Genomic DNA, 27282 nt, shown 5'->3' on the forward strand with positions numbered 1-27282 from the left:
CTGTCTGCAGGCTGCTGCAGAGATCGAGCACAATGAGCCGGAGGAAGAGACCAGGCACCGCGGAGAGAGAGGAGCGGACCCAGTGCTGGAGAGCGGGAGCTGAGGACACTGCGCTGCTGCGGTGTGCTGCAGAGATCCTCCAGGAGCAGGAGGAAGAGACCAGGCACCCACAGAGACAGGGGAGCAGACCCGGCGCTGGAGAGTGGACACCCTGTGCTGCTGCTGGGAGATTCACGGGGCAGACAGAGCGGAGGAGATCCATCCTAGGGAGAGTGCAGCGCCCATAAGAGGAGGCACAGAGGGGGGAAACAGAGCAGATTAGGAGGGACATCTGCTGTAACAACTATTTAACACCCCTGCTCTCCCTTCTCTCCACTGCCCCCCCCCCTCTCCTCTGCTCCTCGATTCTCTTTCCTGCGCTCCACCTCTGCTCCCCCTCATCCTCATCCTCTCCATCTCCTCTCTGCTCTTCCTCCTCCTCCTTCATTCTGCTCCCCCTCTCCTCTGCTCCTCCTCTTTCACTCTCCTTCCACATCTCCCCCTTCCACTCCACCTCACCTTCTCGCTCCTGCATCCTCTCTCCTTTTCTCCCCCTCTCACCTTTCTCTGTTCATCTTCTCCTCCACTCCTTTGTATCCTCTCCTCCTACCCCTCTCCTCCGCTCGCCCTCCTCCACTCTACCACACCTCCTCTCCTCTGCACCCTCTCCTCTCTGCTTACCCCTCCATCCATCCGATACCCTCTCTCTCTCTCTAATTCTTTCTCTCCCTGACCCCCTCTCTCTCTCTCATTACTGTCTTTCCCTGACACTCTCGCTTTGTATTCCCTTTTATCTCTCTCTTCCCCAACATCCTCTTTGTCTCACTCACTCTCTCCCCCCCCCCCCCCCCCCAACCTGAAAGGCATTGTAATGGGTGAGAGGGGGGACCTTTCATGATTTTACAATGGGGCCCACAAAGCGTTAATTATGCCGCTGTCTCATCATTTTTTATGTCATCTAATGTCTCCCCATTTCAAGGCCATCCCCATTTTTCCAGCACATGCAAAATAACTCCTTGCTCTTTTCCCTATGGTGCTCCCTCAGTTTTTTTCTGGATCCGCCCCTGACAATGACTGACATGCGGTGCTAGACACAGAAAGTCTCCCTGTTGCCCAAAACAGAAAGCCAGGCCAGCACACCCCTATCACAGGAAGAGGAGTGGCAGATTCTGTGCACATCTGGTCTGCCTTTATATATGCTGGTCCTCCAGGTAGTGTCCATTTATTTTTGTTACACTCCCCAGCCTCTGCTTCTTGCCCCGCACATTGCTAGAATGGATGCTCCATCCATAGGGTGTTTTCTCAGCTCCCTAGACTGGACCGCTGGTCCTGAAGAGAGAGGAATGGCAGGCAGATGCTGCCCCCATCCTCCCAGTGCTGCCACCACTGTTTATCCGAGAGGTATATATACACACACAAGATATTGTGTGCGGCCCTCGAATTACTGATTTTGTTAAGCGGCCCCCCAGCCAAAATAGTTGCCCACCCCTGTTATAGATGGTCAGGCTAGAGCTAAGACCACCATTGCATACCAACTGCTGTAACGAATAACATGTAATTATGTCTTTCATTACACTGCATCGGATAACATACCATCCTGTTGGGCATGTAGCAGGGCTGGGTGGAAAACATCACGTTGCGGTGTGGTACAACGACCTGACAGTCTATATATCAATGTTCAGTATACCGACATTGGAATGTTGACCGCCAGTACACAGACAGGGGTGAGCGCAAAGATGCCCCTTGCGAGCTCACCACAGGTTCTATTCTCCCTCTATGGAGGTCGTGGAGCCCCATGAGGGAGAACAACCCAGTCAGGATTCCGACTGTCAGGTATTTAACTGTCGGAATTCCAATATCGGTATATGGTCTGTTGAAATCCCGACTGGTTGAGCAGCATCCATCACATGAGTGCAAACTTGCGTGCACAGTAGGGGACTGCAACTGGGTATAAGATTTTCTCTGTAAATACACCTTTGCACCTAATTTTGGATGAACATGGGTATGCAGACTCCCAATGCCTGTGGTATCCAAATTTCGAATCCTGAGTTTTCAGCTTTAATAACCCCCATGCCACCCACCTTCATATTGGGAAGGGGGATTAAGAGGCACTTCCACAAATTCATGAATATTTAAAAAAAAAAAAAACATGTTGGATTTCAGAACATACCTCATTACCAGATTCATTCTTTATCACCTGCTGTGCCTTCAGAACTTTGGTGTCAGCAATTGCTGATGTTAAACTCTGTAAACACATTAATTAAAATAAACACAACTGTACAGAAACAGAAAATAAGAAAGGTACTGTACAACACATTACATATACCCATAATTTTTGCCACACTACAGTCTGCTACATAGTTTTTGGAACTCAGTAAGTACTATCAATTCAACTTTTGAAAATAGTAAACAAATACTGAAAAACCCTTGCATAACAAATATTTATTTTCATCCACTAGGGGGCACAGGTACAATGGGCATAGCTTGGAATAGTAATGCTGGGTACACACCAAAACGATTTGGATTGGATGCAAATTGTGCGATCCGATCTGTATTCAGATGAATGGATCTTATACAGATCCTACCTGCAGCAGGATCGGAATCTGATCCAACCAAACGATTTTGACCCAATCGGTCTGAATTGGATCCAGATTGATGGGATTGTGCCCAAATCGTTTTGGTGTGTACCCAGCATTAGAGTCTGGTATGGTATGGAACTAATTTGTGCTCAAAGTATACCACAGCCCCAGCAAGTCAGTTTCTGTTTTTATTTTCTTAGGGGGGGGGGGGTTCCTTTGTCTTTCCACTTTATTCCTCTGTTTTTACTTTTCAGTAGTCCGTGTCAGGCAACCAGGCCAGTGATCCACTTTATTACAGCTTTTCACTGGCAGTGCTGATAGTATATCACAGCGGGAAACATAGAAATCAGAAGCTTGAAACCTTTCTTATAACAGCTTTGCAATTGCTATGTCATGTCTTCCACTGGCTCCATCCAAGGTGGCTAAATAATGCTAGCACCTGTAGACCTGGGGTAGCCAACCCTAGTCCTCGAGAGCTACCAACAGTGCATGTTTTGCAGGTCTCCTCACAGAATCACAAGTGAGCTAATTAGCTCCATCTGTGTATCTTTTAAAATGTGTCAGTGATTAATAAGTGCAGCAGCTAGGTTGTCTGGAAAATGTGCACTGTTGGTAGCTCTCGAGGGCTAGGGTTGGCTACCACTGCTGTAGACTTTGGTATTTTAGAGTCGGCTTCTATGGTTGAAGGACCCTCCAGGTAAACTCCCGGAGAGCTGTTGCAATTCTTAAAAGGCTTTAGATGCCCTTTCGGATTCCAGAGAGATCCTCTTTCATCAGTAATTAGACAAGATAGTGTGCCCTGAGCGATTCTCTAGTGTGCAACCGGAGCTATCCATGCAAGTTTTCAGGAAATGCCACCAGTTCAACTATTATTTTGGGCATCTGCTCCAGTCTGGTGTATGTTTTCTGGGCAAATGAGAATATACCTCTCTGGCATCAGTAGATCAAGATTTAGCAATTAGCCCCTCCTTCTGTCGTCTACTTATCCTCATTGGTTGGTGGTGGCTAATGTTGCTCCCTTCTTACAGCAGTGGTGTTAATATCAGTCACAGTGTCCCAGTTCAAGGGCTTGCATTCCATTGAAAACCTTTAGAATGATCTCAAGATTGCTGCACAAGATATCTTTGATATAATTTGATGGATCTTGCACGTTTTCATTTGAAAAGAACCATAGAGATTAGGGTAAAATTTAACAAACAAACGAGTTGCAGGGGTTTGGAAACAAATGTTAAAATTAAATTACATTCACGCCATTTTAGAATAGTATGGCCGCCATTTTGGTTCGCAGAGTTGCGCAAATAAAGTATTATACACAGGTTCTGTGTAGCGAAGCCAACCTTAAGAGCCGCCATACTAATACACATAAATTCATATCCCACATTAACACGGAATAAAGTATATTTAATTAAAGGTTTAGTACACTACACATAGTTTAACCAACAATACGCAATTATTTCTGTGCATGTTTAGTTTCGTTATGTTCCGTTTCTCCGGCGCAGCACTCCAGTCGTAGCGAAACTTCGCAAATCATAATGTCCGATAATTACGGACAAAATCCATGAACCATGTACTTTTTCCCTATGAACTGTGTGAGACAAAGGATCGAGTTATAACCGGTTCTTGTTGTTGATTTTCGACCCCAACGACGATGCCCACAGACAAAGGACACCGAAGTACACTCCCCCTGCACCAATCCAACTTAAGTGCAGTACTTTGCTCCAATCCCTGAGGACTTGACTTTTGAACCCTTAACCAATGGAAACAGCCTTTGACCCCCCTTTGTTTGGACACTATAAAGATAGCTATCCCTGAGCTGGCTCGGTCACTTCGGCACTGCATCTCCCCCTTCATCCTGACCGGGCTAAGTTCTATTTGAACCTAGCGAGCTCGACAGGACTGCGCTGCGCTATTTTGATATGACGGTAACATTTGTATTCCTTTGTGTGTAGCGTGGCTGATTATATTCTGTATCTGTTTCTTTCCCTTAGTTAGTTTAAAGTGCATTTAGTATTGTTAATTCCACTGTTATCTTATGTGTGAAACGGTGTTCTTCTTTCTGTAACCCCCTGTTGTCCGCTAGGGACTAAATACATTATTTGGAGAATCTATTTCCTTACTTTGAGTTATATCCTTGCCTTGACTATTATTCGCATCTAGCGATAAAAGGTGTATCACGGACATTGTCTTTAAAGGTATTCGCAGTTTTGGGTACAAAGTACTGCGAAAGGATACTCTATTACAAGTATCGGTCTAACGTGTATAATACACGAGGAAGGTTCACTACGTTGTGCTACGCTTTGTTCACACGTAGCTAGGAGTAAAAGGTATTAGTTTACGGACATAGTACGTAAACTGCGCACTTCACTTATTGTTCACCTGGTTATATTTATATCGATATTAACACAAAATAGCATCACCATGCAATGGTGCCGGAATCCTGACCGCCAAAATGCCGTCACTTTCCACAACACCCATAGAGGGAGAATAAAAAAGTGTGCTGAGCTTAGCGAGGCACTGGGCCCGTTGCTTGGTGAGCCCGCAAGGGGAGGCGATCCACAGCCCCCCTTGTCGGCTTTTCGTCGGTCGGTATTTCGACCGTCGGGATTCCATACTGAACCCATTGTTAGAATACACCTCCCTCATAAATACAAAAAAAAAAAATTTAAAATCCAGACTGTGTCCCTCCAGATGTTGTGAAACTACACATCCCAGCATGCCTTGCCATCGTTTTTGCATTCCATCATAGCAAAACTGTTTGCAAGGCATGATGGGACTTGTAGTTTCAACAAGAGCCATAGTTTGGAGACGCCTCCACTTGTAGTGGAGAAATTGGGGAAGAGCATGTCCCCTTCCTGATTTTTTATTTACCAACACTAGTCTGGAACCATAGATGCACAGTGTTGTGGTCCTCCCCACCATGATTAAAATCACCCTAGTCCAGCAAGAACCAGAGTAGGGTTCCCTAGGGGGAAACAATAATAAAAAGACAAGAATCCCATACCAAACTTAAGTATTTCCTTTTTAAATGAATATTTCTATATTAACTTGCATTTTAATTAAAATGTATCAGTTGTACATTAAAATCAATCTAATCATTTTTATTATTTATGTGGTTTATTAGTTCTTACATCTGTTGATAAATCTTGCCTTACTCGGACAGTGCATCGCCTCCTGGCTATCTGAAAAGTAAAGCTGATGACACCTTTCACCTTCAGTAATGCCTCCTCACACAGAGATTTCCTTTCCTGAAATTAAGGTTAGAATATTTGAATATAAAATAAACAAACAATCTAGACATAGCAATCATAAAGAATTCCTTTGCTTGAAAAGTTAACACAAAACAACTTTAAAAAAAAAAGGTGTACATTTATTTATAACAGAGCTGCAAAATAGTCATTTATGTGCCCATGCACACCATTTAAAGCTGTTTTTCCAACTGTCTTTCCCAATGCCAGATTAATATATTGGATTTTAAAAACTTCTAAATAAAAAAAAAAAAAAAGTGAAATGTACAATTTTGGGTTTATATGAAAGGCTGGAGCGCCATCCCATGAAAAGGAGTAAAAAAATTTCATACATGACACTAAAAAAATATATATTACAAAGAGTTGAGCTGTGAATTACTAAGTACAAGTTTCCTGAAAAAATGAATGAGATCTTGGCTTGTCCTGTACATGACAAATGGCTTATTTTTCAGCCAGAGTTTTGATTTTATATCCAACTTAACCCTTTGAGTGCCAACATCTGTGAGATGCGCAAAATATCCACTAAAAATTCCAGCGTCGCTCACATTTGTTACATAAATTCAAGTTAAAAAAGTTTATATTTCCTATATAAGGTAAACATTACAGGTCATTTTGCTTGGCAATTTTTACACCAATTTTGACAAATTCACTTGAGACTCAAAGGGTTAATTGATATAGAAAACTTGTACACATTTCCTATACATGACAGTAGATTGGCCCTTGATAGAAAGGGAGGCAAATTAAAATTAAATAGTATATGTACGGTGGCAGATAGCGAATATCAGCCATTTTGGGGGTGTGTGAAGTGGAGAATACAATTTTAGGAATCACCGTAACAGTTGAAGGGGCATTTGACCCTCAGAGATTGTTAAACCAAAGACACCTTCCTTATGCAGCTTGTGTCCAGAGATGGGTCTCAATGTCAGTCACACCTATCGCTAGCCAATTGGCCCACACAACAAAGCTGCTAGGCCATGGCCCAGAAGAGTGATCAAGAAGCATCTTAACTAAACCGACTAGGTTCGAATTCACGAGGCTCACATGCTCTAATTTACCCTGACAAGAGGCTTTTACGGCCTCAGGACTTTTTAACACACGTCATCCAGAAGGAAAAAGTGTTTTGTCCTATTTGAAGAGAACTATTACAGAAGGAAGTGCGTTTAATGTATCCTGCAAAGCTTAGAGTTTTCTGTAATGTATTCAGACAGGGGAATTCACAGAATATGAATCAAAGCATTAAATCCTTTTTGGTGCGTTCATATACACATTTAAATATGTAAAATTTTTTACCTGTTATATATTATAATATTACTACAGTTTAATGTATAGACTACACGTAAAAACTTTTTTTAAAGCTTTATGTCACAGTGGAGAAAAGCCAACACCTAGGATAGGCATGGTTACAAATGGTTTGCATATTATTTTCCCGGTAGACTGGATAGAAATCAGGTGACCTGGCAGCGGGCTGGATAAATTCCCAGTGGACCCCCATGCTTTGAAGCTCCACCTACTACCATGCATGGGAATCATAATTACCACTACCTTGGTAAGGAGTACCAGGGCCACCAGTGTCCATTTTTTTTTTTTTTTTTTTATATTTTTTTACAAAACCCTGGAGACTTTTCCCATTTATTACGGCATGCAGTAATGCTGTGGAGATGCCCATTTAATTTCTGTGTCTGTTGCATTGTGATTGGCTCTGTATGACTTGTCTCTAGGCCAATCAGAGCTCAGACATGCTCCCATCTTATACTGCATGGAATGGAGGCTCCTGGTGTGATGCAGCTGTACTTTTAGAATGAGGGTTTCAATTATCAGGTTGACAGTGTCTGGGTCAACAGGTTGACCACTAAAGCTCTACATCGACACGGACAAAAAAGGTCAACATGGGAATAATCCACACAGGAAAAAGGTCAACAATCCCCCTCCCCCCCCCCCAGGTTTTTTATTGCATCCATTCCGACATCTGTCAACATGGGCAACATATTGGTTTACCGAGTCCCCTTGCATGTCTCAGCAGACTTTTATATTCTCCCTCTATATCAACTTAGATTGTGAAGTAAAGGTGAAACACAATAGGCGTTTTAGCGTAGCATGTATGCTGACAGATTGAAGAAAAAAAAAAAAAAAAATAATAATAATAATCATCGGTGGGCTGAAAAACGCTCAGGGCATACACACTGAGCATTTTTCCACCTTTTAGCGAATTTCCCAGGAGGTAGACGGCTTTCCATAGTAGGATGCTATGGAAAGCCATCCGCCCCCTCGCTCATCTGCTGGCAATACCAGATGAGCAGCCGGACCAGTGATTGAGCTACTTCCAGCTCGAAAGTGTGTACGAGGCAAATGAGTAAACTGAGCTGCTTTCAGCTCAAAGTCACCCAGTGTGTATGGGCCTTAAGAACAATGTTTAAAGAACAATAAAAAAGGGGATTTTGTACTTACTGTTAAATCCTTTTTTCAGACTCCATAGGTGACACTGGAGAGTTACAGTGGGGAATAGAAAGCGACCACAGGGAGCTTGGGCACTTTAGAATAAATTAATAGTGACTAACTCCTCCCCTTCTACTTCCTCTCCTAGGCAATCTAGGTATGTGCCTGGAGGGAGCTGGAAGAAAGAAGAAAAACACACTTCCGAGAGGAGGTTAAACAGAACATAACAAGTCACACACACACACACACACAGCATAGAGTGAAAACATAGTTTGAAGAACATCATTCATAACAGAATGAACACATCCATAAAAGCCGGTAAAACTTAGAATGAAGACTAAGTACAAAAGTCTCCTAGCCTCAGGTAACTGAACAAACCTGAAATAGCAGTAAAAAGAGAGACAGCATCGGGTGGGCATCCAGTGTCACCTATGGAGTCTGAGAAAAGGATTTATCAGTAAGTACAAAATCCCCTTTTCTCTTTCCTCCACTAGGTGACACTGGAGAGTTACAGTGGGGACGTCCCAGAGCTCCCAACACGGGTGGGATGACGCTGAGAGCCCAGAACGGCCAAACCGCGAAGCAGCTGCCGCAAATGTGTCAAATTTGTAAAAACGGACAAAGGTCTTCTGTCCAGACCAAGTAGCCGCTCTACATAGATCTTAAATAGAAACTCCACGGGCAGCCGCCCAGGAGGTACCCACCAACCGTGTAGAATGGGCAGATATCGAAGAAGGTTGCACTCTAGAAGAAGACACATAAGCTTGACGAATTGTCAACCTGATCCACCTGGCCAGGGCCTGCTTAGAGGCGGGCCATCCAGGACGCAGGGAGTCATAGAGGATAAAAAGAGCATCCGACTTACGCACAGACTCCGTTCTGGCAACGTATATGTGCAAGGCCCGGACCACGTCCAGCGATCTAGACTGATCTGAGTCCTCCCAAAAGGCCGGCACCACAATAGGTTGGTTAATGTGGAATGCCGAGACCACCTTTGGGAGAAAAACACTAGAGGTGCGCAGCTCCGCTCTATCCTCGTGAAAACGCAAGAAGGGTGCTTTACAAGAGAGAGCACTCAGTTCCGACACCCTTCTGGCCGAGGCCAGCAGTAAGACAGTCTTCCAAGTGACATATTTCAGGTCCATATCCTCCATGGGTTCAAACAGAGCGGACTGGAGGATGGTCAATACCAAGTCCAAGTCTCATGGAGCAGTGGGAGGCCTGAAGGGAGGTTGCAGCCGCAACACCCCCTGGAAGAAGGTCTGTACCTGAGGAAGAAGCGCCAGCTTTCTCTGGAAAAAAAAATGGAGAGGGCGGATACTTGAACCTTCAAGGACCCCAGCCGGAGTCCTGAGGACAGGCCTTTCTGTAAGAACAGCAGCAACCTGGCCAGCTTGAAATTAACAGGAGAGACCCTCCTGGATTCACACCAGGCCACATAGGCCCTCCAGATGCGATGGTAATGCACCGGAGGTAACCTGTTTTCTGGCCCCTATCATGGTAGGTATTACTGCTTGCGGGATCCCTGCTTTTCTCAGAATGGACCTCTCAACAGCCATGCCGTCAAATGTAGATGTTGTAAGTTGGGACAGGTGAACGGACCATGCGTTAGCAGGTCGTCGCAGAGAGGTAGGGGCCACGGTTCGTCTACTAACAGGCCTGTTAGAACCGTGTACCATGACCGGCGAGGCCAGTCCGGAGCAATGAACAGCACTGTCACCGACTCTCGTCAGATTCTCTGAAGAACCCGAAGGATGAGAGGCACTGGAGGGAAGATGTAGCGGAACTGATCCGTCCAAGGGGCAGTGAGAGCGTCTACTGCCAATGCTTGGGGATCTCTTGTCCGAGCGCAGTACCGGGGCAACTGATGGTTGTGCCTGGAGGCCATCATGTCTATCTGCAGACATCCCCACCGACGAGTCAAGGTCTGGAAGACCTGGGGGTTCAGACACCACTCTCCGTGATGGACGTCTCGTGGCTGAGGTAGTCTGCCTCCCAATTTTCCACGCCTGGTATGAAAATGGCAGACACGGCCCCTGCGTGCTCCTGCACCCAGCACAGAATCCTCTTCACCGCTCTCATCGCTGCGAGTGCCTCCCTGTTTGTTTATGTAAGCCACAGCCGTGGCGTTGTCGGACTGCACTTTGATGTCCTTGTTCCGGAGAACAACTTCCGCTTGAAGGAGGGCATAGTACACCGTTCGGAGTTCCAGCACATTGATGGACATCTGTGCTTCCTACGGGGTCCACAGTCCCTGGAAGTGGAGACCGAGCGTGACCGCTCCCCAACCCCTGAGGCTGGCATCTGTGGTGAGGAGCGTCCAGTTGTGTATGGCGAACCGCCGTCCCTCCTGCAGGTTGCTGGAGTCGAGCCACCACGCCAGTGATGCTCGAGCCTGATGGGAAAGAGAGATCCGCTGATGCAGAAAAAGGTGCGAACCTGTCCACTGGCGGAGCAGACACAGATGGAAGGGGCGAAAACGCCCGTACTGCACCGCCTCGAACGTGGCCACCATCCTTCCCAGCAGCCTTGTGCAGAGGAGGATTGAGACCTTCCGATGCTGCAGCACCAGGCGAACCGATTCCTGCAAGGACAATATATTGTCCATTGGGAGGAAAACCCTTCTCTGGACGGTATCCAAGGTCATCCCCAGGAACAGAATCCTCTGCGAGGGGGTCAGTTGCGACTTCTGGATATTGAGCATCCAGCCATGGGACTCCAGGGTCTCACGTGTCAGCCGGATGTTGTGCAGCAGGATCTCCTTGGACGGAGCCTTCGTCCAAGTAAGGGACAATGGTAACTCCCTGAGCCCTGAGTATTTCCATCATGACAGCCATGACTTTGGTAAATACCCATGGCGCAGAGGAGAGGCCGAAGGGAAGGGCTCTGAACTGTAGGTGACAGCTCCGAACGGCAAACCGCAGGTAGGCCTGGTGAGGGGGCCAGATGGGGATATGCAGGTATGCATCTTTTATATCGATGGATACTAGAAACTCCCCAGGCTCCAGGCCTGCAATGACTGACTGCAGAGACTCCATCTTGAAGCGAGTGAACCACAGAAACGGATTGAGCGGTTTCAGATTCAAGATGGGCCTTACTGAGCCGTCCGGCTTGGGAACCAGAAACAGGCTGGAATAGAATCCCTTTGCCTTTTCCGATTCTGGGACTGGGATAACCACCCCCATGTCCCTGAGCCTTTGAATGGCAGCCTGCAAAGCCCTGCCTTTCTCCTGAGAAGCTGGCAAACCTGTGGGGAAAAAAACGTAGAGGAGGAGGCAACAAGAAGTCTATCTTGTAGCCTACTGCCACCAGGTCTTTTACCCATGCGTCCTGGCAAGACATGGACCAAGCGTGTTGGTAAAACAGCAGACGGCCCCCCACCCTGCGCTCCGGACAGGGACTGGGAGAGTCATGCCGAGGGCTTTGAGGTAACCTTTGCATCCAAGATGGGTGCACTGGCTGAACCTCTGCCTCTTCCTCGGAAGCCTCTAGAACTGGTAGTCGCTCCACGTGACCTACCCCTGAATCTGGGGGTGGGTCGGAAGGAACGAAAGGACTGCCCTCCAGTAGTTGGGAAGGACCTGCGTGGGGGAGGGGCTGCTGTAGGCAGGAACTGAGACTTACCCCCCGTAGCCTGTGAGATCATCTTGTCCAGCTCTGGACCAAAGAGCGCCTCACCAGCAAAGGGTAATGCTTCCACCGCCTTCTTGGAGTCGGCGTCCGCATTCCACTGTCTCAACCAAAGAGTACGGCGAGCTGAAACTGAGAGGGCAGAGACACGAGCCGCTAGCATACAAACATCTGAAGAGGCTTCAACTAAGTAACCTGCAGCCTCATGTATGTGTTCCACGAGAAGCAACATATCACCTGCCCCTGGGTCTAGAGAGGAGGCCACCTGGGATACCCAGACCTCCATGGCCCTATTGACCCAACAGCCCACCTGTGTTGGCCTTTGCAAGAGACCCGCGGCCGAATAAATATTCTTCAGGGTGCTCTCTAACCTTCTGTCAGATACATCCTTAAGGGTAGAGGCTCCTGGTATGGGCAACACTGTCTTTTTAGACAAGCGTGATACCGAAGAGTCTACAGCAGGGGGCATCTCACATGACTTCCTAGCATCCTTAGGAAAGGGATAGGAAGTGAAAAACCTCTGGGACACCTGAAACTTCTTGTCCGGGTGTAACCAAGCTTTTTGCAAGTGGTCATCCAGCTCTTCTGAGGCTGGGAAGCATGCAGACTGTTTTTGCTTTTTTAGCAAACACCGAGGGGCGCGCACAGCAGGCCTCTCCTCTTCAGAGACATTGAGGGTTAAACGGACTGCTTGTATTAAGTCCTCTAAACCCTGAGAGGGGACATCAGTGTTCTGTAGCACTGAAGCCTCAGGCTCATTAAATTCACCCTCCTCTAGATCTGGCATGTCATCATCTGTATCATCTAACAGAGGGACTTGAGGAAAAATCCTATTAGCAGAAGCCAGTCTAGGGGGAGGGGGTGCTGGGGTGTCTGCATGTAATGCTTTAGACAGACCCTCAACAGCAGAGGTTAACTCTGCCTGTTGATCCCTGGCTGCATCCCTGTCTTGTCTGGCTGAAGATAACTCAGAAGCCAGCTGAGAAATCACTGTGGACAATTGAGAAGCCCATACAGGAATATCCTGCCCTGCTGCTGAAGGAGGGGGGACTGGGGCTGCAGCACATGGGGGACATAAAATGGCGCCCTCAGCGTGTGGGGTGAACTTAGTGCTGCACTTCTTGCAAGCAATCTTTTTAGGAGCCCCACCAGCCATCATACACTCATCAATCATCCACAGAGAGGGGAGAGAGAGAGAGAGGTTAAGCACCGGACAGGAGAGGAGGTATACGAAAAGCAAAGTCTGCCACAAGCCAGAGACGCGCACTGTATATAAATATATCTTGCTAAAGGGACCTTTTTGGACACAGTCCAAGCCGCCCTGACTTCCTATGTCTCGCTGTACCAGCATCACCTGCACTCTTCAGACGTCTCGAGGGAGCCGCGGATCACGCTGCTGCTTCAATGGCTGCCGCACCTATGAAGAAGGAGGAAGTGGAAGTGCCCAGCGTGGCGCGCACCTATGCTCCGCTCCTCGCTAATGGCGCTGTATTTAAAAGTGCGCTGCCGCGATCTTTTCTCGCTGAATCCCCTGCTAACAGGGGATCAGCGTTATACTTACCCCTACCTTGGCTGTCGGGTGCGGCATGCTGACTGGTCCTCGAGGCGCGCTGCGTGCAGCGGCGACGGGACCTCAGGATCTGTGGATCCTGCAGCCAGGTACCGGAGGCGAGCTGCGTGCAGCTGCGACTGGACCCGCCGACAGCGCCCTCGTCGCAGGCAGGTAGGGACAGGGGGCTACCTGCCTGTCCTCCTGCTGATTGCAGATCATTAAAAACAATTTAAAAATAAAAAAGCCCAGGTGTGAGCAATGAATGCACCCAGCTCCCGTAGGGCACATGCTAAGACTGCCTAGGAGAGGAAGTAGAAGGGGAGGAGTTAGTCACTATTAATTTATTCTAAAGTGCCCAAGCTCCCTGTGGTCGCCTTCTATTCCCCACTGTAACTCTCCAGTGTCACCTAGTGGAGGAAAGAGAAAATATTGTGAAAGACTCGTTGACTTGTTCATGAGTCAACCATAAACATGTTGATTTTTGTGTGTGTTGACCTTTTGTCAAAGTTAGTATGTTACACCCCATTCCTATTTTAATATATAAGAAAAATTCTTACCAGATTATCTAGTCCGTGGACATGTAGCATTATAGTCTTTGCTATTTTGTTGGAGCTTGAAATGAAGAACTGTGGTTTATTTGTTCTTCTCTTTGTTTCTGGTGTATAGAATGGAGTAGATGGACTTAGCAATACATAAATGGTCTGGGAAAGGTACTTGATATGGTTACTTGTATCACATCTGGAAGGAAGAAAGAGGTAGTAAGCATAGTAGGGTGGTGATAACAGTGCTTGGGCACTCGACACATATGCCCTGTGGGCACATTAGCCCCATTGACCCACGATCCCCCTTGAATGCACTGCCACCAGCTGCGGTTTATAGACATCTGCAAATGTATAATAGTAGCGGTGTGCCCGGCGTGCCTTCTCTGCCATGGGCCCACTACAGCAGCCAGTGCTGTTGCTGCCTGCACATGTGTCCCCCTCTTTAAAGCAGTGTCTATTGGAATTGTGAGAGATGTCTCTCCCAGTCTATTCCCGCAGGAGCTGTGGTGTTAGAGCATAGTAAGCAGCAGCAGGAGTCCAACTCAGGACTTTCTTGGTCACATGCATTCATTTCTGAGGTACCTGTTGGTAATGTGATTCACACGAAGCATTGCATTAATTTCTAAATAGATTCTATTACTATTGTATATTTTAAGGGGACAGACTGATATATGAGGGCCAAATGTATTTGGGTGTGAGAATCAGAACGCAAGAGATTTCCCATTTTTTTTAATCGATCAATTACATGGTAAAAATCTCTCACTTTCTGATTCCTACACCCTATTACCTTTGGCCCATGGTGTCTGTTCTGGAACATTATTACTATATACAACATGTCTAAACGTGATGCAGTCAAAATCCCGACATATACAATGTACAGGTGAAACAGTCAACATGACTTTGGGTCGACAGGTGACGAGGTCGACATGGTTTTTTTTCACGCCCTACCATCCACTAGGTAGGTACAATAATGTGGCGAGCGCAGCAAGGCACCATGGCCGAAGCATGGTGAGCGAAGCGAGCGATGTGAGGGGCTGCAGTTCACTTCCAACTGTGTCCATGTCGACATTCGGGTAAAAAAAAACAGTGAAAAAAACCCATGTCGACCTCGCCACCTGTCGACCCAAAGTCACGTTGACCGTTTCACCTGTACATTCTAGATGTCGGGATTTTGACCCTGTCGGGATTTCATACCGAATCCGTCTAAACTATATACCTACAGTGATTATGTGTGCGCATACATGTGGAGGGTTGATGGGAAAAAATTATGAGAAGGATGGGTCTTTACTGTGATGAAATGATTAGGATCTGCTCTGTCTGATGTAATGTGATGTGATTAATAGACACTACCGTGCGGTCAGGTTTGACATGAATACAATGCTCTGCTGTGCAGTATAATTTGAATAATGGACACTACGGTGCGGTGTAATGTGAATTAGTACTATTCTGTGCCAATGCCCCTTCTCCCCTTCTAACAACAATATCTATCTTGACCAATGTTTCCTAAACTGTGTGCCTAGGCACCCTGGGTGGGACACTTGCAGGGGTGCCTTGGGTAGGTGGACCAAGATCAATTCATATTACTTATTGTCAATGTACCAGGCAAAACCAGTGCTTGTGGCTGCCAATCATAATATATGTGGACAAACAGAAGCAAATCCAGAAGCATTTGGCCTAGGGGTGCCTTGAAAATATTTTGATGCTCTTGGGTGCCGTGATTCAAAAAAGTTTAGGAACCACTGATCTATACTATGTAAACAAAAGTGATGGATATTGAGAGCAAATAGATCAAGATTTTATTGATGTCAGTATTTTGCACTAATGCCAGCACATGTTTATCCGAATATCAGTTATCCGAATTATTCTGAAAACCATACATTCCAGAAAGTGAAAAAAATAATTTATTTTGCTAAAAACTTACTGGAGACATGATCTGTAACAAACTATATATGTGCAAGAAAATGATTGCTTGGCATTCAAATTCAGTATCTGAGATAGTACACAAACTTTGTTTCATGTTTTGAAACCTTGTTTTTTGAACAAATAAAATATATTTGTGTGTATTTCATGTGTTTGATGTATTTGTACAACAAATGCATGATACTTCAAAATACATTATTGAAAGATTAAAATATTCCGAAATACGGAATAATGCGTTATCCAAAATTCTTCTAGTCCCGAGCATTTTTGAAAAGGGATAATCAACCTGTATATTATTTATTTCTGTAGAATTGTCACAATGTAAGGAGCACAAACTTAGTGAGAACACATTTATACTTCTCAGAGTTAATGTGGCCATGCAATACAACTAGTGGACCCATGCCAAGCCAGCAAACAGTGCCACAGCATAACACCACCTTCTCCATGCTTTATTGTAGGTACTGTATACATTCTTGTATCTGACCCTCTTATGCCAATTGTTAAACCCAAACAAGTCCTGAAAAGTGGAAATCGTGATTAGTCACTCCGTAACACTCGCCGCCCATTGTTCCACTGTCCAGTTTTTGCGCTCTTTACACCATAATCGCTAGGTTCTTCTTTTTGATTGACGTTTATGAGCAGTTGCCCGCCCCCAAAATACCCAAGTGCATGGGCTTCCCTACAAAGTGTTCCTGTTGAAACCAACAAATTGGTGGCCATTTGAAACTCGTGTGCAATGGAATGCATGCGCGTTTCATCATTTGCATGACTTCATCAGGGGCACAATGCAACAGTTGGACAAGATGATCACACAATCATAAAATGAGACAAAATTCTCCAAGGCGGTAAATGGTAAAGCGAAGGTGATTCTCAGTTAATATTAGTAAATGGTGAACCTGCTGAAATCTTAATATCTGTCCCCACTTATCATTGAAAGGGAATCTAAGCCTCCCACTTCAAGGATTTCTGGTCGTTTGTACTAATATTACCTGAGAATCACCTTCGCTTTACCATTTACCGCCTTGGAGAATTTTTTCTCATTTTATGATTGTGTGATCATCTTGTCCAACTGTCGCATCGTGCCCCTGATAAAGTCATGCAAATGATGAAACGTGTTGGGCTTATGGGCTTATTGAAATACCTGTTGTGACTGTACATCATTCGTCAAAAAAGATATTATTTATCAGTGATTCACTGTAATTGTATCAAATCAAACCTTTGTTGTACACTGCTATGCCCTTTGAGCAGTTTTACATTAAATTGTTTTACTATATCTGAATGATTCTGTTCAATCAGAAAAGGTTAAGCGCACCCCGAAACCCCATTTTTTCTTCCCATTTCTATACTGGGTCCCACCTAACAGGGGACCCTAGCAGGGTAGCAGCTCTCTCAAGTAAGTTTATTGGGGGACAGGGGGAAAGGACGGTCAGTCGCACAGGTTTATTTACAAATGTATTTCAGACAGGACCTGAAGGGTTAAAATTTGGAACCCATGTAGCATATAAGAATTTGCACGTAGACTGTTCTCATTATGGTTAGACTATTTTTCCATCGCTACTTGCAAGGTCACAGATAATAAGCCTGTGTGCCTTATCACTTCGACACTGAGCTTCTACTCCCAACCCTCCCCCTCTTGGAATTGCTATGCAGTGTGTTCATGCATAAACTCCTGTATAATCGAAACCCCCCCCCTTGTTACTCATTTCTTTGTGTATGATATTTTGTATGCCCCCCCTGTTTAATCTGCCCAGCAACTGTTAAACAAGCCAATAACAAAGTAACACGTACATTTTGTATACTCCCATGTATTCTGCTTTTAACTAGCTGTTCTTGTGATATTAAACAGAGTGTTTTCTTAACTCGCCACCGTGTGTTTGGTGTGTAGTTTTAAGATACATTCTCACGGGTACCTAAGGGGCCACCAGGTCGAGGGGCTACACATTTATCCTTACAATTTGAGGGCTTCGTCTGGGATTCAGCCGGCCGTCCCCTCCACGGGATTGCGGCCACCTGCTGAATTTGAGAATCTGAACTCACTCCGTGTTCCGGGAACACGTGACAAGGTAATATTTAAGTCCGGGACTTAATATTACGTAATTGTATGTAAGGAAATTTATGACGCCATAAAATGTATCAGGGATACAAGGACCGGGGGTCCACGTCATAAAAAAAGGACCTGGGGTCCACGTAAAGGTAATTCAAGTCCGGGACTTGAGATTACGAAACAGGTATCCGGGATACCGCAATTGAACCAGGGGTTCACAGAGAAAGCCTCCTCGATCTGATCGCCTAAATTTATGTATGTACAGGTTTGTCTGTTAATGTTGCAACTGTGTATTTGTTTAAACACTCAGTAGACGGGTGGTAAGTGCACGTACGCTGAAGTGTTCTGTCTGTCTTATATACAATTGTGCTGTATATTTGGTATTAAGGATACTCAGTGAACGGGTGGTAAGTGTACGCCACTGAGTGTTATTGCTGTTTAAGAGCGATTCTAAGTAGATTTGCAAAGTGATTTGGCTACTGAATATTATTTTGTTTAAAGTGATTTTAAGTACAATTGCGACTTGACTTGTGACAGATATTATTGTGACCATATTGACTGACATACTGTTATATTATGGGATCACATTAGAGTAAAGAAACAGAATATTCCCCGCTTTTACCAGGAGAGACATGTAAAGAATATGTTGCCCGTGTCTCCCCCACAAATTACTATTTTATTAACCCTTGGGTAGACAATTTAGCGGGGTGGATAGGATAATTAAAAATCGTCCCAAACCAATGATAACACCAATAGGATGCATAACATATTTAAAGAAAGCATGCAAAGGACGCAGCTTTACCCAAGAAGGCATAGATGCTATGTGGGATCAACTTGCTGCACATATGAATGAAGTGTTTAAAGCACGCTCATCTCTCCCCATAGCTGTAAGTGTAAACAGAAAGTGTCAGAAACAGTGACAAATTTCTGGAAGAGATTCAAGAAGTACTGGACCGAGGAAGCAGGTCTGCCGCTTCTGCATAATGATAATTTACTTGTTTCTACTTTCATTAATAATCTGCTGCCGATATATATATATCCTCGCTGTGAAGCAGAGTGTTTCAACTTGGACCTCTCAGTGAAGGATTTTAAAAAAACATTTGTATGAAAAGGAAGCAGCAGGTTGTTTTGAAGTTAAAAGAAACACTATCACACCATCACATACCCCGTTCACACGCTTCCAAAATCAAAACAATCCTAGGAGAACAGAATAAACCATTCCGTCCTCCTAGAGACAGGCTACCTCAGAGGGCTCCTGCGGGACCCCCACCCAACAGGCAGACAAGCTGCTATAACTGTGAAACGGATAGCCATTAGGCTAGAGACTGTCCGTTCCCTTCAAACAAACCCCGACAGGTCAGTAACCCCATGCAGCCCAGCCAACCCAGACCTAGAGACAACCCCAGATTTCAGATTGACTGGCAGGGACAGACCTTAAAGGGCCATGACATAGGAAAACATGAATTTACTGTAATACCTGACTGCCCAATCAATTTGCTAGGCAGAGATCTTCTCTCTGTGCTAGAAATCACAATCAGAAGCAGGAAAAGGAATTAATGTTTCATCACCACACTTGCTCATGACTGACAGTTCTGACCCAAACACAGAATTAGACACTGTAAATCCTCAGATATGGTCAACAGGACCTCAGAGCAATAAACCAATTAATTGTTCCCATTGCACCCATTGTACCTGATGTACACTCACTCATCTCAGCTATCCCTGTAGATGCCGCCTACTTCTCAGTAACCAATTTGAAAAATACATTTTTTAGCATACCTGTGGACACCCAGACACAACTGTTATTTGCATTTTCTTTTGAGGCCAGCAGTTAACATGATGCAGACTGCCACAGGAGTATATCGACTCCCCTGTTGTGTACAGCATCGTGCTCCAAGCCACAACCCTCTGGCACCCCCCCTATGGTTCAGTCCTGCTACAGTATGCAGATGATCTGCTTATCTGTAGTTCAACAAAGGAGGCATGCCGAGAGGATGGTATATCACTGTTAAACTGGCTCTGTGAATGTGGGCACAAAGTGTCAAAAAGCAATGCAATGGTGCAAAAAGAATGTTGATTATTTAGGTTTTGTCCTGACAAAAGGGGAAAGGAAAGTCAGCCCACAACGCATACAGTCTGTACTGGGTCTGGTCCGCCCAAACACTATTATTGCAGACAGTGGATTTCTGACTGTTCCTACTATGATAACATTTTGAGACAAGCCACACTCAATGACAAACCTAAACAGATACAATGGTCACAAGAAATGTTAAATGCATATGAAAGCCTTAAATGTATGTTGATGAAAAGTCCAGCATTGACCCTCCCAAACTATGTACAACCATTTCATTTATATGCAAGGGACAAAATGTAAAACCATGGCGGGTGTGCTGATACAAAAAACTGGAGGATTTATCAATAGAATTGAAGAAGAATTCAGGCATCGATAACCCATGGAGCCAATGGTTTGGATGGTTTGAAAACTGGAAGCAGGCCCTTGTTCAATTAGCCATCTATATTGTGAGGTTAGCAAACTGACCGTAAGACTGTAATTATGATATTTTATTAGGTGTAGTAATTAATGTACTATTTTAGTCCGTCTGTACCCTCTTTATGTCTATATTCCCCCTATATGTGTGTGTAGTTCCAGATCATATATTATTAGGCTGTATAATCCCACCAGAAATGTAATGTCTGTATTTCCCAGAACTTTATTCATGTAAGCATTATACCATTGATACCAATAACCCTGCTTATTGTGCTGCTATTTACAGGAAAGAGATAGCAGAGGAACCATCTCCACAGGGGGGTTTACAATTCTTTGTAAATTCTTTGTAAACCTCTGGGCTCTAGCAGACTTTGTGGAACCGGGCACCACAGGGGGTGATCAAATGCCCCTGCTATCAACAGGAAGGTTGTCCACAGGGGGTGACCACCACATAATGTAATCAGACTGTGTTTTGTATCTTGTGTTGACACTGCATCTGCATATCCTGGCCACTTCCAGACTTAAGGTGCCCACACACTAGAAAGATCTGTGATCATAAGATGTGCGCATAAATTAGCCTTCAAATCTTTTGTCCGATCTGGACAAAAGATTTCAGGCAAGCCCACATCTTTACCAAAGATTTTTCTTAAGATCCCGTGTGCGTTCCTATGGATCTTTTGTTAAATCTTCTGATCTTTTGTGCAGCACGTAAGATCAGAAGATTTAGCAAAAGATCCACGTGAGCGAGCATCGGCCGATTTTCGACCGATTTTCGACCGATTATCGGTAAATATCGGCCGATATATCGGCCGATTTATCGAAAATCGGCCAATCGGCCCAAAAATCGTTCTAGTGTGTGGGCACCTTTACTGGAACCGACCCAGCAGGGGGGCTGCAGCAGATGGCCAGCTGGATATTACCTGGGGGGATGTGTCTGACTCTTGGGTCCACCAATCCGAACCAAGTACCGGCCCCCTGGCAGTTTAAGCCCCGTGGGAAATTGGAAGTTTTTAAAATGACTTGTACAACTGCCAGCTCAGAATGTTAGTCACAATCCGGGTTAAAGAGGTCATACTCTGCCACTGGACCTTGTGAGCGCATCGTTTGCCTGGGGGGGGCATCCTACGTAAGCTCTGGTGTGGAGCGTCTGGTGCTGTGTGGATTCGCACAGGTTTCTGCTGTCACTGCTGTGTGGAATAAGTGATAGTTCGTTATTTGGACTGTGATGCTACAAGGACTTTGCTACCCGGATGTTTTTATGCTACCATTTGAATCTTTTTCCTGTCTTCATCTACTTTTGTGTGCTGTGATAAAAATAAACCATATTTTGGTTTCATCTGCTCGGTGTCTGAGTGATTGAAGAACCTGTATCTTCACATATATATTGATCATTCTTACTATTATTTGTATTATGTTTTTTGTATTATACCATGTTGTAGAGAACTTGCTACCAAAGGTATTGAAAATGCCCTTATGTATGAATCCATTGCCCCTGCACACGCAAATTCCCCTGAAGGCTACAAGCAATATCTTGCTAAGCACAGAAATAAGGAGTTTAGTAAAAAGAATCATATCATCTAAATTCATGATTCTAAGAGGGGATTGAAGGGTTAAAATTTGGAACCCATGTAGCATATAAGAATTTGCACGTAGACTGTTCTCATTATGGTTAGACTGTTTTTCCATCGCTACTTGCAAGGTCACAGATAATAAGCCTGTGTGCCTTATCACTTCGACACTGAGCTTCTACTCCCAACCCTCCCCCTCTTGGAATTGCTATGCAGTGTGTTCATGCATAAACTCCTGTATAATCGAAACCCCCCCTTGTTACTCATTTCTTTGTGTATGATATTTTGTATGCCCCCCCCTGTTTAATCTGCCCAGCAACTGTGACAACGAGCCAATAACAAAGTAACACGTACATTTTGTATACTCCCATGTATTCTGCTTTTAACTAGCTGTTCTTGTGATATTAAACAGAGTGTTTTCTTAACTCGCCACCGTGTGTTTGGTGTGTAGTTTAAAGATACATTCTCACGGGTACCTAAGGGGCCACCAGGTCGAGGGGCTACACATTTATCCTTACAGGACCCTCATGGAAGTAGAATTATTCCTTTATATTTAGGAAGAGGGTGTGCTACCACTGGACATGGATCGAGGTTCAAGTAAAAAGGAGAAAAGGAAATGTCTTTCTGTGTGGTGCACCTCATGAGAAAAATAGCATAAAATTTATATTAAAAGACAAAGAGGCGAAATATAGACAAAACAGTGAAACATAAAACACGGACAGTGTATTAAAAAGGATAAGCAAATTTATCCTCACTCAGTGTGGCCCAATTCCCCTGTGGTCCCCTTTAAGAGTTTGCAAATGGTGTTTATTTTTTAATTAGAACCGTGCTGACAGGCAGTGAGTACTAGTATTGTGGGAGTACAACATGCTTTACTATATGTGCCCTGTCAGAGTATGAAAGGGATTTACCACTAGCTGTGAATTGCATTGAGGAGTTTGGGCGATATTCCGGACTGGTGGTGAATTGTAACAAATCACACTTGCTTATAGCCCGAAGAGATGGGAGCAGTGAATATGAATGTGATAATTATGAAGGTCTATCTATGGTGGATAGGTTCAAATACTTGGGGGTTATGATCTCTAAAGATCCCAATGAGTTTGTGGTAGATAATATAGACCCTTTAATAGTATGGTTAAAAATTAAATGTAAAAACTGGGCCAAACTCCCATTGAATATGCTTGGAAGGGTCAACCTGGTAAAAATGTCAGTATTGCCGAAATTTCTGTATGCACTTCAGCACTCTCCCGTTTTTATTCCTAATAAGGTATTCAATCAGATAAACAGCGTCATCTCCTCATTTATCTGGAAAAATAAAAACCCTCGAGTCAAACTAGATATACTAACTAGAGAGCGGAAAAGAGGAGGGATGGCACTGCCCAATTTTAAAATCTACTATTATGCAGCACAACTCGCTCATCTGCGTGCTTGGACTAGGATGGACGAGGCTTCGGTAGAACTGAAGGAGTTTATAAGGGGGGCAGCCCCAGGACTGACCCCAATACAGGCAATATTAATGGTGGGAAATGGTAGAGGGGTTCCCCCTATCATAAAACAGGCTAGGAAAATCTGGAAATGGATAAATAAGGAAACGGAATATGATGGGGTTGATCCCGAAACCCACATATTTTCACTGGACCCGTTGAAACAACTTAGCTTACATCAAGGCTCAAAAATTTGGAAGCAGTATAATATAAACTCCATTGGACAAATATATGAGGGTAACCTTATTAAATCCTTTGCTCAACTGCGGGAGGAATTTAATCTTCCGCAGAGTATGTTTTACAGATTTCTACAAATGAGAAGTGCGCTCACACAATATAACAGAGATAAAGTCCAACAGATTTATGAATCCCCGATTAAAAAATTCCTAAGTAAATTGGGCACAGGAAAGGTGGTATCCAAATGTTATAGATTTATAATGGATAGGACCCAGTGTGAGGAAATGGAGGGGCTACTTTTAAAATGGTCTATTGATATTCCAGATCTAACTTTAGAACAATGGAAAAGGGCGCAGGCGGCTCAGAGTACTGCCACGAACTCAAGTAGGATCCAACAAGTACAATTTAATATCACCCATCGGATATATCTGACTCCCGAAAGAATATGTAAATTTTCCCAAAATAAAAACGGTCGATGTCCCAAATGTAGGGAGGGGAATAGTGATCAACCGTGCAATTTCTGGCACCTTCTCTGGAACTGTGGGCAGGTGAAGGACTTTTGGGATGGAGTCGGGGGGGCCCTTAAAAATCTTGGAGTCCCGGCTCAGTGTCTACACCCCTTAGGTCTTATACTAGGGATATGGCCAGAAAACCAGATGTCATCAGCTCAGAGACAGTTAGCGACCAACTTGTGCGCAATAGCCAAACTTATAATTGCCCGCTCATGGATGGCACAGAAAGGGCCTGGCATTAAAGAGTGGATAAACGAGGTTAATTGCACTATGAAGCACGAAAAACACATGTTTATTTTAAGAAGGCAAGGAATTAAATTTTATGAAATATGGGGGGAATGGTATTATTCTCAGTACCACACGATAGAGTAAAGTTATAAGCACTATTGGTAAATGGTAAATGTAATATATAGGAAATAGCACTACACTAATGAGTTAAATATAGATAAGTGTATTAAAAGGAATCGATGGTTGCAGTGAGAAATGCCGACAGGCTGCACAAAGAATATAGGAAGAACAACACAATAGATAGACCTTAAGTCTTAATAGATTGTAAAAGGGGGTATGTATGTTTGTAAATAAAGTAAATTAAGTCGGTTGAAAATAATGATAGATAGACTTTACATGTATCACAGGAAGCCAGAAGCGCCTATGTATTTACAATGCACTAAATAAAGTAAACTGAGAAGGCTAAGGTAATTAGGCTATTAAAAGCCGGGTAGGATGAATTTGGTGGGGATAGATGACTGATGGGAATTAAAATAAATAAAAAAAATGGTTGAATATCTTACAGAACCTAAAAGGGTACCGTTCACATTAACCATGAGAAACAATAAGAAAATGACTAAGGAGAAGGATGTATGGATGCTTTTAATATGTCTAGTTTGTAATTGTCAACTGTAAATATCAATATGAAGAAGTGTTAAGGTCTATGTTGATCTTTGTTTTTTGTATATGTTATTTTTTTTTTTTTGTCATACGTCAAAAAAAATAAAAAAAAAAAATAAAGAAGATTAAAAAAAAATATATATATGTGCCCTGTCAGATTGGAGTTGTGTCCAGAAATCTGTAAATGCCACCTTAAGCACTATGGCTTGGAAACGGTGTAACCAATATAACAATTAATCCCAGATAGTGTGGTATTAATTAGGGAGTTACAGAGGCCCCTCCAAAAAGAACACCAGTGTCTGAGCAATCACCATACAATTGGGACTGCAGATCTCCCCAGCCTGTGGTAGCCAATGAGGACTGGCACCCCGTGTTAGCCGGGGGTATAGAGATGATACACTGGTGGTTAACCCTTCAAGAGCTAAGGCATGCGGTGGCGTGTCAAATACAGCGCCGTCCGAGTTATTGCCCGCTCTAGAAGGTAAGGAGGAAGCTCATACACAGCGAGCAAGGCAGGCGGCAGCGTGTCAAGTACAACGCTGTCCGTCTTATAGCCTGCTCCTAATAAATACAAGGTAGCGGCAAAAGTAAACAGAGACTATGGTGAGCGGCAGTCCGACTTAACACCAGCTCTGTAAAACAGCAAGCTGCAGCGCAGACGTCTCACGCTGCAGCCTGAGACAATTAGTGAGCCCAGTGGAGACTGGCGTTCACTCGGTCTAAAAATTAAACTGGACACAATCAAAATGCAGTATAAGTGGGGAGGGGAAGAGGGAATAACACAAGAGGGTTAGGTCAGTGTACACTTCGCAAACAGAGCTTCATCAGGACCAGTCCTGGTCACCTCCTAGCACCTCTCATTACAGTCATGTTGTGCAGTCTAGAGCCCCCTTTTCTATGTAGATGCTTTTGAGTTGCAAAATTTTACTTGTTTCAGACAAATATGGCTGACTACTATTTTTCTGTCCAGTAGGAAACAACGTTCTCAAAGTATAGATGCTTCTAAAACACATTCATGGCATATGGAAGAAAAAAAAAAAAAAAAGAATACATAGCAATTTTAATTTACCTATTCCTTATGTTTTCCAAACTCGTCATCATACCAAGTTCATTTTTCATTATTTCACAATTATTAGGATTTTCACACAAATAGCGAATGGTCTGTTCGAGGGAAGCAAAAAACAGATTCCATCTTTTTATAGCATGTACTGTTTTACACAAGCATACAGTATATAAGATATATGGGCAGATGATAAAGAGATAAATGCAGGGGCGATAAAGAGAGGTAAATGTCCAGCCAATCAGCTCCTAGCTGACTTTTTTCCAACACAGCCTGTGACATGGCAGTTAGCAGGTGATTGGCTGGACGTTTACCTTTCTTTATCACCCTTGCATTTGTCTCGTTAAGGCTTAATACATCTGCCCGATGATAGATAGATAGGAAAAGTACTATTTAAAAAAAATTATCAGGTGTTAATTTATTTGATATTCATGAAGTTGACTATAAATTAGCAGGTAAATTAATTTGGAGTAATGAGCCATTTAAACAGCATGAGGCTGCACATTGTAACCAAGTTGGTATGCTGAAGTGTGTAAAAACTGTAGTTTAGTTGCACTAACAAGTACTTTAAATTGATTATAGATGGGAAACCTGGTCTGTGTGGGCTTTACAAACAATAATTAATGGACACCTGAAAACAACTAAATTGCTCTTTTGTGCCCATAAATAGTGATTTGTGGGAAATTCTATCTAAATAGGCATGCTAATCACAGCTTAAAAGGTGTACATAGTAATAGCTCTGTATTTCCATCTTCAAATCCTCACCTGCAGAGCAGACTGTACCACAGAGGTGTCCTGATGGCTGAGAAAGAGAATTAGACCTCCAAGACAGCTTTTGTCCCTCACGATACTTGTTCTATTCTGTGGATCAGAAGCCAGATTCTTCAGGTGGGTGACAACTGACACGGCGTCCATTTTGAAGAATATCTAGTCAGACAAGTGCAGGGGGACAGTTACTGAGATACACATACGTGGGCATTTTTATAGAAGATTTCTAAATATCATTACTTCACACAGTCATGCATGTCCAAACTATGGCCCTCCAGATGTTGTGAGACTACAAGTCCCATCATGCCTTGCCACTGTTTTGCTATTAGGGAATGCTAAAATGGTGGCAAGGC

At 44.1% G+C, this 27282-nt stretch overlaps 1 protein-coding gene across 1 annotated transcript in view; it reads right to left on the bottom strand.

The window, feature by feature from the left end:
- Positions 1-27282, bottom strand: part of LOC146063836 (armadillo repeat-containing protein 1-like) — a 49172-nt gene that overhangs the window by 5680 nt on the left and 16210 nt on the right. Inside the window, exons 2-6 of the mRNA XM_083176637.1 lie at positions 26927-27088; positions 26171-26262; positions 14036-14216; positions 5747-5863; positions 2210-2284 (exon numbers count right to left, since the gene is read on the bottom strand). Of these exons, the coding sequence (XP_083032763.1) occupies positions 2210-2284; positions 5747-5863; positions 14036-14216; positions 26171-26262; positions 26927-27088 (627 nt within the window). The remainder of the gene's footprint in view (positions 1-2209; positions 2285-5746; positions 5864-14035; positions 14217-26170; positions 26263-26926; positions 27089-27282) is intronic.

The sequence above is a fragment of the Crinia signifera genome, chromosome 3, assembly GCF_055691185.1.
Source record: "Crinia signifera chromosome 3, ASM5569118v1, whole genome shotgun sequence".
In the NCBI taxonomy this organism is placed as follows: Eukaryota; Metazoa; Chordata; class Amphibia; order Anura; family Myobatrachidae; genus Crinia; species Crinia signifera.